Source organism: Rutilus rutilus (assembly GCF_951802725.1).
Source record: "Rutilus rutilus genome assembly, chromosome: 15".
Classification (NCBI taxonomy): domain Eukaryota; kingdom Metazoa; phylum Chordata; class Actinopteri; order Cypriniformes; family Leuciscidae; genus Rutilus; species Rutilus rutilus.
In genome coordinates, this window is record NC_140220.1 from 364,285 (window position 1) to 383,051 (window position 18,767).

Sequence of the window (18,767 nt, forward strand, 5' to 3'; positions counted from 1 at the left end):
TCTATTCGTTTGTCTTTCTGTAGCTCAATGGACCATGCTGTGGGTGCTTTTGTATTTATATATATATATATATATCGTATTTGTCAAACTTCTAGCAATGAAAATACTCAAAAAATACTGTTGTTATCCTGCTACTTTAATACTGTTTTATAGTATGTGTACCAATAAACTATTCCAGGTGTTAAATGAAAACTGTTGCATGTTTATTTTATTGTCTGTCAGTGTCATTTCATGAAAACCGCTGCACTCTTATAAATAAAGCTTCCAAAAGTGAATGCCATAGAAGAGCCGTTTCTGGTTCCCAAATAGAACCTTTAATAATCTTAAGAAGCTTTATATACCACTGTATACAATAGATTGATTTAAAGCAAGCCGTTTTACAGTATTAAACATGATAGAATATAAGAATTACGGCTCTCCGGTGTGTTCATGTTTTTAATCGTGTCTGAACAGAAGAAAATAACCGGAGATTTTCACAACAAAGAAGGCGGAGCCTCAGGGCCACACCCACCTGTTACATCATCATCATCACCGACCAATGGGTGTTCAGAGGTGTTTAACAGCCAGAGCAAACTTTTCCAGAAAGCTATTTCTAACTCCAGAAACACTTCGTTTTGGCCTGATTTTGTTTGGAACCAGTAGATGTTTTCAGCTGTTTCGCTAACTTACGTTAGATTTGTGCCGCATCTCGTTCACTGTGTGGAAATGCCTCTGATTTCATAGAGATGTGGCTGAAAGCACATTAAATGTTCGGAGTAAATGATCTTCTCCGTTGACTATGTATATCATTTTCAAATTTCACTTATACAGTATTTGTCAGATAGCAGCGACATATTATGTGCAAAAAACCCAAAGCACCTCCAGCTGTTCGATGTACAACGCTGCAAATGTGTCATTTATCCAAAGATATGAATAAGAAGAAAGCCTTCGGTGTCTGTATCAGTAGACTTGAGTTAGTTAAACCTCCCCTTTCCAGTCAATAATCACATGCAGTAATTGGCACATGTATTCATATCATTCAGCCGGCGCTCTCAGAAGCCCTTATTACAATCAGCACATTAATACACATCCACTTATGAACAATAAAGTGTGATAATGAGATTCGTGTTGTCGTGGAAACTCCACAGCGCAGCAGTATAAAGAGTGCAGAGATCAGCGGCGGAGAGACGATTGCCTGAGGAACGAGTCTTAAACATGCTGAAGCTCGACTCCAAGACAGACACCAGGATCCTTCTGGACGCCATCTCCAACGACAAGATCCACCTGGCCAGGTTCATCCTAGACGCTCTGGATGGGAAGATCATCGACTCCGAGGCGGAAGGAGCGCAGACGCCTCTGGTTTCCGCCGTGTTCCTCCAGGATTCGCAGGCGAGGAGCAGGTTCATGAATCTCCTCTTGCAGAGAGGAGCGAGTGTGAACCGGCCGGACGAGAGCGGGCGTACGGCGCTGAGCTACGCCTGCGAGATGGGATTCCTGGATGCGGTGAAGATCCTGGTGGAGAACGGAGCCGATCCCGAGGCGGCGGACTCCTGGGGGAATACGCCACTCATGTACGCCGTCGTGGCCAGACGTCCAGCCGTCGTGGAGTTCCTGGTGCGCGCTTTTAAAAGACTGGGACTACAGATCGACCGGCAAAACAAGGTGGGAAATTCTGCGGTCGAGGTGGCGAAGCATCTCGGACATGCGGAGTGTTTACAGGCGCTCCGGAGTCTCTCCAGGAGGATTCATGACGACACGCTGGCTGAAAGACTTTCCACCGTGAGCATCGATGAAGATGAGGAGCCCAGCGAGAGAAGAGCTCCACCTGAAGACGGGACTCGCCTTCACGTCGGTTTAACCCGGAAAAGATCCCTTGGTCTGCGGAACCGTATCCAGTCGATGGACTCCATTGAGGAATATGAGAGGGAAAGTGATGCGTTCTCATCACAAGGCCTCATGTTCTGTAGTGTTTCAGCATCAAAACCTCCTCGGAAACATGCAGATCATCTGCCTAACAGCTCGAACAATCTCCTGCCTGCCCTGCTTTACTCGCCGAGACCCTCCAAAACGCCATGGAGAAGCTGCACTCCTGATTCTCCTCCGTCGGGTCCTCTTGGCATTTTATTAACTCCTTTCGGCAAAAGCGCCAAAGAAGAGCTTGAGAAAGCTAAGAAACGTCTGCCTGTCCGGAGGTTTGATGACCGTTATTATCAGAAGAGGTGCAGTTTACCAACGAGCGCTCTGGCAGCGGCGGCCCCGGAGCGCAGTAAGAGCAAATCCCAGCGGAAATCCCCCGGGAACGCCGGGAACAGATCCGTGAGCTCTCTCGGCGGCCGGCTGTTGAGGAGATTCACGTTCCCGGAGCTCAAGCGGAGCAGCGGAGAGGTTTGCGGAGCTTCGGATCCAGCCGGACGCTGTATCCCAAGGTCAGAGACGTTTCCCCTGGGAAAGAGTCATCCTCAAGTGGGAAGCAAGCCGAGCATCGACAGCATTAGTGCAGTCAAGTGTGAGTTTGACTTTCAGTGTAAAGCTGCTCCAAATGCCTGATCATGAGCGGATTAATCTCTCATGAGCACGAACTACTGCAGCTTCAATATAATACAAGAGAATGGGACACATAACGATATTAACTACATGTTTTGGGACATAAATTATCTTAGTGTTGTGGACATTTTGTGTCATTTTCCACATTTTCCTGCAGCTGATGCCGTTTCAGCAAGATGCCCATCTGTGGGTTCACATCTCTTCACCAGCACTTCTGGAAAACAAATTGGTAACACTTTACAATAAGGTTCATTAGTTAACATTAGTTAACTACCTTAGTTAACATGACCTAAGAATGAACAATACTTCAGGATTTATCAATCTTAGTTAATATTAATTTCAGCATTTACTAATATGTTGTTAAAATCAATGGTTGTATTTGTTAATGTTATTAATGCACTGTGAACTAACATGAACAAACAATGAACAGCTGTATTTTTATTAACAAATATTAATAAATACAGTAACAAATGTATTGGTCATTTTATTAAATACATTAACTAATTTTAACTAATGAACCTTTTTGTAAATTGTTACCAAAAATGTATATTCCTTTTTTTCGTGCAAGTGTTTCGAATACCAGTCATTTATGTTAGGGCAGACCGGGGCTAGTTGTCACAGTGGTTTATTTTTGAAAGTCAATTTCTGTTTAGACACAAACCTAACAGCTACAAAAAAATTAAAAAATATATTAAAAAAAGTATATATATATACAGTTCTTGGGAAAATTGGTTTTGCCCCGGTCAATAACTGTGAACGTGTGTTTTTTTCTTCTTCTCCATTTAACACTCATCACCCACATAGCAGATATAGAAATAGAATATTGTCAGTCTATATGGGGTAAGTTGTCACCTGTCATTAAACAGACTCTGCATTTAAAAAAAAGGCAATTAAGAAATATTTTACAAAACGTTGACATACAGAAAACTATCAGAAACTGCAATTAATGAATTGCTTAAAAATACGCACAACAAACCACGTTTATGAATCTATGAAAAATACTCGTCTGAATGTATGCGAGTGTTTTATTGTAAATTGCTTTAAAAATGATTGTATTTTATGACAGTGCTCTAATACGCATTAAAACCCTGATAGATCCTGAAGATGCAGACCATGTGACACCTAACCCCAGTGTCCCATAAAAGGATGTTTTTTGTTTTTTTACTAAATGCAATAAAGTGCATCCCTGCAGAAAAGGCATTCCCTTTATTGCGTTTCCCTGCGGAAAACCACCGAAGGACTTTAACGTGCGCGTCGTGCGCGAGCAGGAGTGAAGCACACCGGCTGATGATGATGATGATGATGTGATGATGATGATGTGATCGCTGGACGCGGGCTCGTGTCGCGCTGCAGTGCGGGGTCCGCGGAGTGTCCGAGCGCACGAGTGATGCGTGCGCGTCGCGAGCGTCTGCAGGCGTGAATCACGCGCACCTGCATCTGATGCTGGAGTTCCTCTGGAATCTTCCGCTCATTCCCTGCAGGATCTTCTCTTCATGATGGAGTTTCACTGCACTGCACTTCTGCTGCTCGGTAAGTTCTGCTCGCATGTTTATGGCATAACAACCTATAGTTTATTTTTTACATATAGCGCTTTATACGAGACAGGCGCGTGCAATACGCAGCTTCACGAGCAAGAGAATAGCAGAATCAGCGATGCAAACTTCATCAAATATGAGGAGGAAAATAGCAGAATCAGCGATGCAAACTTCATCAAATATGAGGAGGAAAATAGCAGAATCAGCGATGCAAACTTCATCAAATATGAGGCTCGTTTTTGTCAAACTTGCGGTTATTGTACAGTCGCCGCCGACGATGATCTGCTGGGAGTTTGATTCTGTTACATGTATTCGTGTAACAAACGCTTAATTATTATTACACTATTAATTTATCAGAATGAGAAAGAAGCACAAATCTAAGATCCTCTGAAGAGAAACTGAGGAAAATTACAGAATTCTAAAAAGAAATCTGCTTCCAGTTGTAGTTTCTCGAAGCATTGTGTTAGATCTGACTTTAGTGTCCAGAAGAGAATGTGTGTTTCTTGTTTCACTGCAGAGAAACTGTGTGTCTCAAACCCTGGTGGACGAAACAAAGAGCAGCTCCCAACACAATAGAACACATTAGAAATAGAGTAGAACAGGCGAGACTCATTAACTGTGTGTGAGACTGTATGATCTCCTGATTTCTCCTGGTTTTCTCCTGATTTCTCCTGATTTCTCCTGGTTTTCTCCTGGTTTCTCCTGATTTCTCCTGATTTCTCCTGGTTTTCTCCTGGTTTCTCATGATTTCTCATGATTTCTCATGATTTCTCCTGGTTTCTCCTGATTTCCCACAGGCTCTCTGTCAGCGCTCAGTGTTTCTGCGGAGCAGGAGGTGGAGAATCTCTCCGGACTGTCAGCGAATCCCGACCGGGAGATTTTTGTGGTCCGGGAAAATGAAACGACCTGCTTGATGGCGGAGTTTGCGGTGAAATTCCTGATTCCATACGATGTTCTGGCGCTGAACGGAATCGACGTGAGCGACTCTATTCTGTCTCACTGAATCCTAAATGAACCGTTCTGAGTTGATCTAGTAGAATAAAAACAGCAACATGGATTTCAGTTGGATTTGATCCTTTAGGATCCTTGATTCAGAAGTTAAAACATTATTATCCTGCTGGTCCCATCAGGATGCTTGATGCGTTTGGAAACTTAAAACATGAGATGATGCTTATATCATATATATATATTTATTTATGTGTGTGTGTGTGTGTGTGTGTGTAGCTGATAACAGAGCAGGCGTCCGTGTCGATCCCGCGTGGAGCTCAGATTGCTGGGAAATGCGGGAACACAGACTCAGAGCTTCATATCTCATGGATCAATCACTCCTTCACATTCCGAATCTTCTTCTCAAAGGTTAGGATCCGAGCAGAAACTGATGATCATCCATCACTGCACTTCACTGTTATGTGGATTACTCACACGTGTGTGTGTGTGTGTGTGTGTGTGTGTAGGAGAAACACACGATGGGCAGTGATGGAAAAGCGAAGGAAACTGAAGTGTGGAAGATGAACAAGGTTCAGCTGGTCTATGACACGTCAGAGAAGACACACTTCAGTAGCGCTTATAATCGTGAGTAAAACACTCTCGGCACATTTGTGTTCAAAATAAAATCAATGATCGGTTACAGATTAACATTAGTAAATAATCATCATCTTTTACAAAAATAGACTTGATTTGTGATTTGATGCTCCAGTTCATGTAAACTCAGGATCTCGACACTGGATTTAACCTGCAGATCATTGATATTATTTTGGCTCATGATTGATGAGCTTTTATTGTTGAAAATGAGCTTTTCTTCTGCATGATTTTGGTTTGAGACACAAAGCCGAGCGCTGCAGATCTGCGTCCTCCACTGCGACACCACTGCGCTTTCACACACACACACTCCGACCACCACTGCGCTTTCACACACACACACTCCGACCACCACTGCGCTTTCACACACACACACTCCGACCACCACTGCGCTTTCACACACACACACTCCGACCACCACTGCGCTTTCACACACACACACTCCGACCACCACTGCGCTTTCACACACACACACACACACACACTCCGACCACCACTGCGCTTTCACACACACACACTCCGACCACCACTGTGCTTTCACACACACACACACACTCCGACCACCACTGCGCTTTCACACACACACACTCCGATCACCACTGCGCTTTCACACACACACACTCCGACCACCACTGCGCTTTCACACACACACACTCCGACCACCACTGCGCTTTCACACACACACACTCCGACCACCACTGCGCTTTCACACACACACACACACTCCGACCATCACTGCGCTTTCACACACACACACTCCGACCACCACTGCGCTTTCACACACACACTCCGACCACCACTGCGCTTTCACACACACACACTCCAACCACCACTGCGCTTTCACACACACACTCCGACCACCACTGCGCTTTCACACACACACACACTCCGACCATCACTGCGCTTTCACACACACACACTCCGACCACCACTGCGCTTTCACACACACACTCCGACCACCACTGCGCTTTCACACACACACACTCCGACCACCACTGCGCTTTCACACACACACACTCCGACCACCACTGCGCTTTCACACACACACACTCCGACCATCACTGCACTTTTACACACTCACACACACCACTGCGCTTTCACACTCCGACCATCACTGCACTTTTACACACTCACACACACCGACCATCACTGCGCTTTTACACACTCACACTCACACTCACCACTGACACACCGACCATCACTGCACTTTTACACACTCACACACTCCGACCATCACTGCGCTTTCACACACACACACTCCGACCACCACTGCGCTTTCACACACACACACTCCGACCACCACTGCGCTTTCACACACACACACTCCGACCACCACTGCGCTTTCACACACACACACACACTCCGACCACCACTGCGCTTTCACACACACACACTCCGACCATCACTGCACTTTTACACACACACACACTCCGACCACCACTGCGCTTTCACACACACACACTCCGACCACCACTGCGCTTTCACACACACTCCGACCACCACTGCGCTTTCACACACACACACTCCGACCACCACTGCGCTTTCACACACACACACACACTCCGACCACCACTGCGCTTTCACACACACACACTCCGACCACCACTGCGCTTTCACACACACACACACTCCGACCACCACTGCGCTTTCACACACACACACACTCCGACCACCACTGCGCTTTCACACACACACACACACTCCGACCATCACTGCGCTTTCACACACACACACTCCGACCACCACTGCGCTTTCACACACACACTCCGACCACCACTGCGCTTTCACACACACACACTCCGACCACCACTGCGCTTTCACACACACACACACTCCGACCATCACTGCACTTTTACACACTCACACACACCACTGCGCTTTCACACTCCGACCATCACTGCACTTTTACACACTCACACACACCGACCATCACTGCGCTTTTACACACTCACACTCACACTCACCACTGACACACCGACCATCACTGCACTTTTACACACTCACACACTCCGACCATCACTGCGCTTTCACACACACACACTCCGACCACCACTGCGCTTTCACACACACACTCCGACCACCACTGCGCTTTCACACACACACACTCCGACCACCACTGCGCTTTCACACACACACACTCCGACCACCACTGCGCTTTCACACACACACACACTCCGACCATCACTGCACTTTTACACACTCACACACACCACTGCGCTTTCACACTCCGACCATCACTGCACTTTTACACACTCACACACACCACTGCGCTACACACACCGACCATCACTGCGCTTTTACACACTCACACACTCCGACCATCACTGCGCTTTTACACACTCGCACACTCCGACCATCACTGCACTTTTACACACTCACACACACCGACCATCACTGCGCTTTTACACACTCACACACACACCACTGCACTACACACTCCGACCATCACTGCATTTTTACACACTCACACACCGACCACCACTGCGCTTTTACACACTCACACACACCGACCATCACTGCGCTTTTACACACTCACACACACCACTGTGCTACACACTCCGACCATCACTGCGCTTTTACACAGTCACACACTACTACCATCACTGCACTTTTACACACTCACACACACCGACCATCACTGCGCTTTTACACACTCACACACACCACTGTGCTACACACTCTGACCATCACTGCGCTTTTACACACTCACACACTACTACCATCACTGCGCTTTTACACACTCACACACACCGACCATCACTGCGCTTTCACACACTCACACACACCACTGTGCTACACACTCCGACCATCACTGCGCTTTTACACACTCACACACACCACTGTGCTACACACTCCGACCATCACTGCGCTTTTACACACTCACACACACCACTGCGCTACACACTCCGACCATCACTGCGCTTTCACACACTCACACACACCACTGTGCTACACACTCCGACCATCACTGCGCTTTTACACACTCACACACACCACTGTGCTACACACTCCGACCATCACTGCGCTTTTACACACTCACACACACCGACCATCACTGCGCTTTTACACACTCACACACACCACTGTGCTACACACTCCGACCATCACTGCGCTTTTACACACTCACACACACCACTGTGCTACACACTCCGACCATCACTGCGCTTTCACACACTCACACACTCCGACCATCACTGCGCTTTTACACACTCACACACACCACTGCGCTACACACACCGACCATCACTGCGCTTTCACACACACCACTGCGCTACACACTCCGACCATTACTGCGCTTTTACACACTCACACACACCGACCATCACTGCGCTTTTACACACTCACACACACCGACCACCACTGCGCTTTTACACACTCACACTCCTACCATCACTACGCTTTTACACACACACACACTCCGACCATCACTGCGCTTTCACACACACCACTGCGCTACACACTCCGACCATCACTGCGCTTTTACACACTCACACACACCGACCACCACTGCGCTTTTACACACTCACACACACCACTGCGCTACACACTCCGACACCCACTGCGCTTTTACACACTCACACACACCGACCATCACTGCGCTTTTACACACTCACACACTCCGACCCCACCTGCACTTTTACACACTCACACACTCCGACCATCACTGCGCTTTTACACACTCACACACTCCGACTCCACCTGCGCTTTTACACACTCACACACTCCGACCACCACTGTGCTTTCACACACTCACACACACTGACACCCACTGCGCTTTTACACACTCACACACATCGACCACCACTGCGCTTTTACACATTCACACACTCTGACCATCACTGCGCTTTTACACACTCACACACACCGACCATCACTGCGCTTTTACACACTCACACACCGATACCACTATGCTTTTACACACTCACACACTCCGACCACCACTGCGCTTTTTACACTCACACACACCGACCACCACTGCGCTTTTACACACTCACACACTCCGACCACCACTGCACTTTTACACACTCACACACACCGACCATCACTACGCTTTTACACACTCGCACACACTGACCACCACTGCGCTTTTACAAACTCACACACTCCGACCACCACTGCGCTTTTACACACTCACACACACCGACCATCACTGCGCTTTTACACACTCACACACACCGACCACCACTGCGCTTTTACACACTCACACACTCCGACCACCACTGCGCTTTTACACACTCACACACACCGACCACCACTGCGCTTTTACACACTCACACACACCGACCACCACTGCGCTTTTACACACTCACACACACCGACCATCACTGCGCTTTTACACACTCACACACTCCGACCACCACTGCGCTTTTACACACTCACACACATCGACCGACACCACTGCGCTTTTACACACTCACACACTCCGACCATCACTGCGCTTTTACACACTCACACACACCGACCACCACTGCGCTTTTACACACTTACACACTCCGACCATCACTGCGCTTTTACACACTTACACACTCCGACCATCACTGCGCTTTTACACACTCACACACACCGACCACCACTGCGCTTTCACACACTCACACACATCGACCACCACTGCACTTTTACACACTCACACACACCGACACCACTGCGCTTTTACACACTTACACACTCCGACCATCACTGCGCTTTTACACACTTACACACTCCGACCATCACTGCGCTTTTACACACTCACACACACCGACCACCACTGCGCTTTTACACACTCACACACATCGACCACCACTGCACTTTTACACACTCACACACACCGACACCACTGCGCTTTTACACACTCACACACTCCGACCACCACTGCACTTTTACACACTCACACACACCGACTATCACTGCGCTTTCACACACTCACACACACACTCCGACCACCACTGCACTTTTACACACTCACACACACCGACTATCACTGCGCTTTCACACACTCACACACTCCGACTGACGACTCGCTACAGGAACTCGCCTGCTTCGATCTAGTTTAGCTAGAACTGCAGTGAATAAAAGATGATTCTGCTGATCAGAGTTCTGGTGGAGGTGTAATGACCGTGTGTGTGTGTGTGTGTGTGTGTGCAGCGGGGAAACACACGGCCAGCACACACCTCCTCTCAGCGCTGGTCACTCCCGCTGGACGCTCGTACGTGTGTTCGGCTCAGCAAACGCTCACCATGATCTCCAGTGACCATCAGAAGGGCATCACCGTCTACATGTACGACACACAGATTCAGCCCTTCGACATCACCAGCGACTTCGTCTTCAGTGAACGTAAGCTTGAACACGTTACAGCACAAAACATCAGATTATAGCTGTCATCAAGACATGTTTCTGCAGCTTCGGATTTACTGCATTGGGAAGTTATTTTTATGGAAATTAAACACATTTTCCTCCCTTAAAAATCAGTTTCAGTGCAAAACATGATGATCATCCTCAGAGTTTCTGTCTCGTTTTCCAGCACAAATATCGAAACATTATTAAATCAAGATACAGTCAAACCAAAAATTATTCAGACACCACATATCATTTTGTATATTGTTTCACTAGTGTGATCAGGACACAATAGCTCATTTCTGTAAGTGAGGAGAGCAAAATAAACGGAGACATATTATACCCAAATATTCTTCATACAGTGACTACCAGTGACATAACCTAACCCTAACCCTACCAGTGACATAACCTAACCCTACCAGTGACATAACCTAACCCTAACCCTACCAGTGACATTAATACACATTTGGGAGCAGAAATGATTGGGACACTTTGAGCTGATCATGTTTTGCTGAAGTGTGTTTGTCTTTAATTGCTAATGCTCTTTTTACACACAGACTGAACACAATGAAGCATTGCTTGGTGATTGGTTGAGCTAAACTGGTATTATCTAATTGTGTAGTTAAATTTAACAGCTGACAGATATTCAACATAATTCATGTGTGAGACAGTCTAACAGAAGGACGGACAAAACCAGTCAAATATCATTTGATAAACTATAGCGAATAAACTGTGATAATGTGAGAAATGTTGAAGATGTCTGAATACATTTTGATTAGACTGTACATTTACTGGAGAAGCACAATTACTTAAAATATTAAATCTTGCTTAATGAAAAATGTCTCAAAATGAAGTGAGTTTGTGCTTAAAACAAGAACAAATATGGATTCAGAAAAATAATCGTTTTCTCTTTGAATTAAGCACAAACTCACTTTCAGAAAACACTTTATATCTTCAGTCATGCTCCTTCTCCAGGAAATGTGTCTTGATTTAAGAATGTTTAGATGTTTGTGCTGGAGAACGAGACAGAAACACTGAGGAAGAACATCATGCTTTGCAGTGTGTTTCTGCAGTCCGCTTTCTTCCAGTGTGTGTGTGTGTGTGTGTGTGTATGTGTGTGTGTGTGTGTCGCAGTGGTTTAGTAGTTCAGGTTCTGGTTTGAACAGGTTAGTTGTGTTGCGTGACCTCTCGGTGACCTGTGAGATGTGTGTGTGAGAGTGTGTGAGGGTGTAATGGCTGTTTACCGCAGTGAGCGTTACTCTTCTCTTTATAGTCTCAGTGATTTATGGGCCGTTTGCTTCAGCGCTGAACAAAAGCTCGTCCCGCTGAGCGCCTCGCCCGGCAACATTACAGTTCCCTGTCCAACGCCGATGTGAAGGGAACAAAAGCTTACACTAGAAAATAAAGGTTCTGAACCTCGTGCTAAACCTCGTTTTTTTTTTTTTTTTTTTGCAGCAATATTTTTGGTTCCCCAAAGAACGTTTCAGTGACCAGTTCTGATTAAAAGAGACCTTTTTTCTTATTGTGAAGAATCTTTTATTAAGAAAAGCTTTTCTCTTCACTTTAAAGAACCTTCAGTCATTCCATGGATGTTAAAGTTTCCTCATGGAACCGGTGATCTCAGTCATTTGTCAGTGTGTGTGTCGGAGTGTGTGTGTCGGAGTGTGTGTAGTGTGTGTAGGAGTGTGTGGATCTGACGTCTGTCAGCGCATGAAGAGGATGAAGATGTTTCTGACAGATCTGCTGCTTTTGCACAATCTTATTTAAGGCGGTCGTGTTCACTCATCATTCTCACACGCTGACCTCAGCATCACACATTAAAACTCAGCAAACTGGTTCTCTAACAACGCTGTGAATTTCACTTGTGTGCATGATTGGAATATCACATAAATCAGTTGTGAATAAAGCAGCGTTTCCATCCCACAATCAGCACAAAATATCAGAAATAAACAGTAAGTTTCTGCAGTCGGCTGTTTGTCCCTCCATCATGAACGAGTGTGTCTCGAGCGTCAGACGAAACACAGTAAACGCTGTCGTGTTCTCTTGCGTTCGGATGCTGGTGTTCGGGAACACACTCGTGTGAGACGCTTCTGGAGGGAGTTAAACCAGATCATTCTGATCACACACTTCGACTCCAGCGTTTCAGAAACACCAAACCAACATTAGAGACGCTGCGATGCCATTGGTCCACTGGTTATTGTATGTATTTCTATCGTAATTTATGTGCAAACCAACAAATCCTAAAGCAGAACAACATCCCCATCACATGCTATCAGACACAAGTTTCCTAGCCGAAACTGGACATGAACACCCTCTCAGATCATGAAAGCTCTGATCATTTTGACTGAGTTGAGTGAGCCATGAACCTAAAACATGAGGAGAACGATTGCTGCTGTGACTGCTATTTATTCTTTATTAGTTTTTCCACAACAGCTGCATCATCTTGTATTGTTGTTAAAGTCGTGCATATTTACATGTATGAATAATCATTTGAAGCATATTGTGTGTTTTATACACAGTGACGCTGCCTTCACATGCTATCAGAATGATTATAAACATGAGTTTCCTACTTCCTTACCTAATTTCAGAATTTCAAACTTCGAATTTCAAACTAGGAATTTTTTACTAGGAAACTCATATTTACAATAATTCTGATAATATGCTTCAAATGATTATTCATAAATGTAAATATGCACGACTTTAACAACAATATAAGATGATGCAGCTGTGGTGGAAAAACTAATACAGAACATCAGTCACAGCAGCAATCGTTCTCTCCTCCGCCATGCTGAACGTTTATGGCTCCGACTCTGGAGTGGAAACTCAGACTAGGAATTTCCAACTTGGAATTTCTGACTTGGAACTTCTTGGAATTTCCAACTTGGAATTTCTGACTTGGAATTTTTGACTAGGAAACTGATTAGGAAATGCAGACTAGGAAATTTCGCGTAGGAAACTCATGTTTATAATCATTCTGATAGCATGTGAAGGCAGCATACCTCTGTATAAAACATACAACATGCTTCAAATGATTATTCATATATGTAAATATGCACGACTTTAACAACAATACAAGATGATGCAGCTGTTGTGGAAAACTAATACAGAACATCAGTCACAGCAGCAATCGTTCTCTCCTCCGCCATGTTGAACGTTTATGGCTCGCCCAACTCAGAAACTCTGCAGTCAAAATGATCTCAGTGTTTCTCAGTAGTAAATACGACTTCAGAGGGCGGTTCATGTCCAGTTTCCTACTAGGAAACTCGTACTCACGATAACTCTGCTAGCTTGTGATGCAGCACTAACTCGTACGAGCCGCTGAAGCTCCAGTGACGTGTTTCCAGTCTCTCGTGAGATTGTGTTGAACATGACCAGATGTCTGACTTCAGCTTCACTGAGTTTCAAGGCTCATTCGCCACAGACACGTGAAAAGCATTTTTTAATGCGATATCTCAGAGTTTGTATAAAACTAGGTGGATTGAAACATATCTAATGAAGTCATGTTGTGAAAAATCTTGCTGAAGTAGATGTTCGGCGGCCTTGAGGTGCAGAAGAACAAATCCTGAAACCAAACAACATTCACGCTGTTGATAGATGTTGTTTTCGGCTGTGTTTGTGACGGAAGGTGTGTTTCTCTCCTCTCGCAGCGTATAAGTGTATAACGGACGAGCGCGAGCAGCTGGAGCAGATGTTGCCGCTGGTGTTGGGTCTCATCCTGGGCCTGATCATCGTCATCACCATCTCGGTTTACCACTTCCACCTGAAGCTGAGCGCTCAGCAGCCGCCGCTGCCCCGGGACCGCTCGCTCTACAAGAACATGTGAACTCTCCACGCACACGCCATACGCACATCATCACGACTCCTGTTTTCTCTCTGGTCTGTGTGTGTCCAGTGTCTCGTACGATGTTAAATGTCAAACGCCATCATCCTGTAACTGCTGCACTCCTCATGTGTGTCGTTTTCCAACTAATGTATACAAATAGAGATATTTAAATTGCTTAAAGGATATAAATAAGATACAATGATTAATGATGATTGCATATTACTTTATGATTATAAAATATTTAATGTTTTTCAAAATGAGACAATAATGAAATAAATGATTTTGTGTCCATGTAGTGATGTGTGTATTAGTGTGAAACAGGATGACTTGTGTGTTCAACTCTTATGTGAGGAGTGTTTAACAAGGTCTTTGATGACTGGGGTTTTTCTTTTACATCTGAAAAAGGGAAAATTTATGCCTTCAAGAGCTGTCGGAATTATCATAAATACGAGTTTCCTACTCTCAATTTTCTAGTCGGCATTTCCTAGTCTGAGTTTCCCAGTTGGAGTCATAAACTTTCAACATGGCGGAGGAGAGAACGATTGCTGCTGTGACTGCTATTCTTTATTAGTTTTGCCAAAACAGCAACATCAACTTGTATTGTTGTTAAAGTCGTGCATATTTACATGTATGAATAATCATTTGAAGCATATTATCAGAATGATTATAAACATGAGTTTCCTACTTCCTTACCTAATTTCAGAATTTCAAACTTCGAATTTCAAACTAGGAATTTTTTACTAGGAAACTCATATTTACAATAATTCTGATAATATGCTTCAAATGATTATTCATATATGTAAATATGCACGACTTTAACAACAATACAAGATGATGCAGCTGTGGTGGAAAAACTAATACAGAACATCAGTCACAGCAGCAATCGTTCTCTCCTCCGCCATGCTGAACGTTTATGGCTCCGACTCTGGAGTGGAAACTCAGACTAGGAATTTCCAACTTGGAATTTCTGACTTGGAACTTCTTGGAATTTCCAACTAGGAATTTCTGACTTGGAATTTTTGACTAGGAAACTGATTAGGAAATGCAGACTAGGAAATTTCGCGTAGAAAACTCATGTTTATAATCATTCTGATAGCATGTGAAGGCAGCATACCTCTGTATAAAACATACAACATGCTTCAAATGATTATTCATACATGTAAATATGCACGACTTTAACAACAATACAAAATGATGCAGCTGTTGTGGAAAACTAATACAGAACATCAGTCACAGCAGCAATCGTTCTCTCCTCCGCCATGTTGAACGTTTATGGCTCGCCCAACTCAGAAACTCTGCAGTCAAAATGATCTCAGTGTTTCTCAGTAGTAAATACGACTTCAGAGGGCGGTTCATGTCCAGTTTCCTACTAGGAAACTCGTACTCACGATAACTCTGCTAGCTTGTGATGCAGCACTAACTCGTACGAGCCGCTGAAGCTCCAGTGACGTGTTTCCAGTCTCTCGTGAGATTGTGTTGAACATGACCAGATGTCTGACTTCAGCTTCACTGAGTTTCAAGGCTCATTCGCCACAGACACGTGAAAAGCATTTTTTAATGCGATATCTCAGAGTTTGTATAAAACTAGGTGGATTGAAACATATCTAATGAAGTCATGTTGTGAAAAATCTTGCTGAAGTAGATGTTCGGCGGCCTTGAGGTGCAGAAGAACAAATCCTGAAACCAAACAACATTCACGCTGTTGATAGATGTTGTTTTCGGCTGTGTTTGTGACGGAAGGTGTGTTTCTCTCCTCTCGCAGCGTATAAGTGTATAACGGACGAGCGCGAGCAGCTGGAGCAGATGTTGCCGCTGGTGTTGGGTCTCATCCTGGGCCTGATCATCGTCATCACCATCTCGGTTTACCACTTCCACCTGAAGCTGAGCGCTCAGCAGCCGCCGCTGCCCCGGGACCGCTCGCTCTACAAGAACATGTGAACTCTCCACGCACACGCCATACGCACATCATCACGACTCCTGTTTTCTCTCTGGTCTGTGTGTGTCCAGTGTCTCGTACGATGTTAAATGTCAAACGCCATCATCCTGTAACTGCTGCACTCCTCATGTGTGTCGTTTTCCAACTAATGTATACAAATAGAGATATTTAAATTGCTTAAAGGATATAAATAAGATACAATGATTAATGATGATTGCATATTACTTTATGATTATAAAATATTTAATGTTTTTCAAAATGAGACAATAATGAAATAAATGATTTTGTGTCCATGTAGTGATGTGTGTATTAGTGTGAAACAGGATGACTTGTGTGTTCAACTCTTATGTGAGGAGTGTTTAACAAGGTCTTTGATGACTGGGGTTTTTCTTTTACATCTGAAAAAGGGAAAATTTATGCCTTCAAGAGCTGTCGGAATTATCATAAATACGAGTTTCCTACTCTCAATTTTCTAGTCGGCATTTCCTAGTCTGAGTTTCCCAGTTGGAGTCATAAACTTTCAACATGGCGGAGGAGAGAACGATTGCTGCTGTGACTGCTATTCTTTATTAGTTTTGCCAAAACAGCAACATCAACTTGTATTGTTGTTAAAGTCGTGCATATTTACATGTATGAATAATCATTTGAAGCATATTATCAGAATGATTATAAACATGAGTTTCCTACTTCCTTACCTAATTTCAGAATTTCAAACTTCGAATTTCAAACTAGGAATTTTTTACTAGGAAACTCATATTTACAATAATTCTGATAATATGCTTCAAATGATTATTCATATATGTAAATATGCACGACTTTAACAACAATACAAGATGATGCAGCTGTGGTGGAAAAACTAATACAGAACATCAGTCACAGCAGCAATCGTTCTCTCCTCCGCCATGCTGAACGTTTATGGCTCCGACTCTGGAGTGGAAACTCAGACTAGGAATTTCCAACTTGGAATTTCTGACTTGGAACTTCTTGGAATTTCCAACTAGGAATTTCTGACTTGGAATTTTTGACTAGGAAACTGATTAGGAAATGCAGACTAGGAAATTTCGCGTAGAAAACTCATGTTTATAATCATTCTGATAGCATGTGAAGGCAGCATACCTCTGTATAAAACATACAACATGCTTCAAATGATTATTCATACATGTAAATATGCACGACTTTAACAACAATACAAAATGATGCAGCTGTTGTGGAAAACTAATACAGAACATCAGTCACAGCAGCAATCGTTCTCTCCTCCGCCATGTTGAACGTTTATGGCTCGCCCAACTCAGAAACTCTGCAGTCAAAATGATCTCAGTGTTTCTCAGTAGTAAATACGACTTCAGAGGGCGGTTCATGTCCAGTTTCCTACTAGGAAACTCGTACTCACGATAACTCTGCTAGCTTGTGATGCAGCACTAACTCGTACGAGCCGCTGAAGCTCCAGTGACGTGTTTCCAGTCTCTCGTGAGATTGTGTTGAACATGACCAGATGTCTGACTTCAGCTTCACTGAGTTTCAAGGCTCATTCGCCACAGACACGTGAAAAGCATTTTTTAATGCGATATCTCAGAGTTTGTATAAAACTAGGTGGATTGAAACATATCTAATGAAGTCATGTTGTGAAAAATCTTGCTGAAGTAGATGTTCGGCGGCCTTGAGGTGCAGAAGAACAAATCCTGAAACCAAACAACATTCACGCTGTTGATAGATGTTGTTTTCGGCTGTGTTTGTGACGGAAGGTGTGTTTCTCTCCTCTCGCAGCGTATAAGTGTATAACGGACGAGCGCGAGCAGCTGGAGCAGATGTTGCCGCTGGTGTTGGGTCTCATCCTGGGCCTGATCATCGTCATCACCATCTCGGTTTACCACTTCCACCTGAAGCTGAGCGCTCAGCAGCCGCCGCTGCCCCGGGACCGCTCGCTCTACAAGAACATGTGAACTCTCCACGCACACGCCATACGCACATCATCACGACTCCTGTTTTCTCTCTGGTCTGTGTGTGTCCAGTGTCTCGTACGATGTTAAATGTCAAACGCCATCATCCTGTAACTGCTGCA

At 44.6% G+C, this 18,767-nt stretch overlaps 1 protein-coding gene across 2 annotated transcripts; it reads left to right on the forward strand.

Moving 5' to 3' along the window:
- The first annotated feature begins 3,827 nt into the window (after positions 1 to 3,827).
- On the forward strand, positions 3,828 to 18,767 carry lamp5 (lysosomal associated membrane protein family member 5). Of its 2 annotated transcripts, none has more exons than XM_084431649.1 (6): positions 3,828 to 4,053; positions 4,856 to 5,034; positions 5,283 to 5,414; positions 5,513 to 5,630; positions 10,761 to 10,949; positions 14,597 to 15,066. In XM_084431649.1, exons 1-6 carry the CDS (start codon positions 4,017 to 4,019, stop codon positions 14,770 to 14,772), a joined length of 831 nt encoding a protein of 276 aa, XP_084287775.1. In that variant the 5' UTR covers positions 3,828 to 4,016; the 3' UTR covers positions 14,773 to 15,066. The 2 variants fall into 2 exon arrangements, with proteins under 2 accessions (XP_084287775.1, XP_084287776.1); XM_084431650.1 differs by lacking the exon at positions 14,597 to 15,066 and adding an exon at positions 18,473 to 18,767 and having other exon boundaries at positions 3,914 to 4,053.

Excerpts from the sequence above, each read along its gene's own strand:
- lamp5 (XM_084431649.1), top strand. The coding sequence starts at position 4,017 with ATGATGGAGTTTCACTGCACTGCACTTCTGCTGCTCG. Across the intron at positions 4,054-4,855 it reads CACTGCACTTCTGCTGCTCG|GCTCTCTGTCAGCGCTCAGT; the intron begins GTAAGTTCTGCT and ends GATTTCCCACAG. Across the intron at positions 10,950-14,596 it reads CGACTTCGTCTTCAGTGAAC|CGTATAAGTGTATAACGGAC; the intron begins GTAAGCTTGAAC and ends CTCCTCTCGCAG.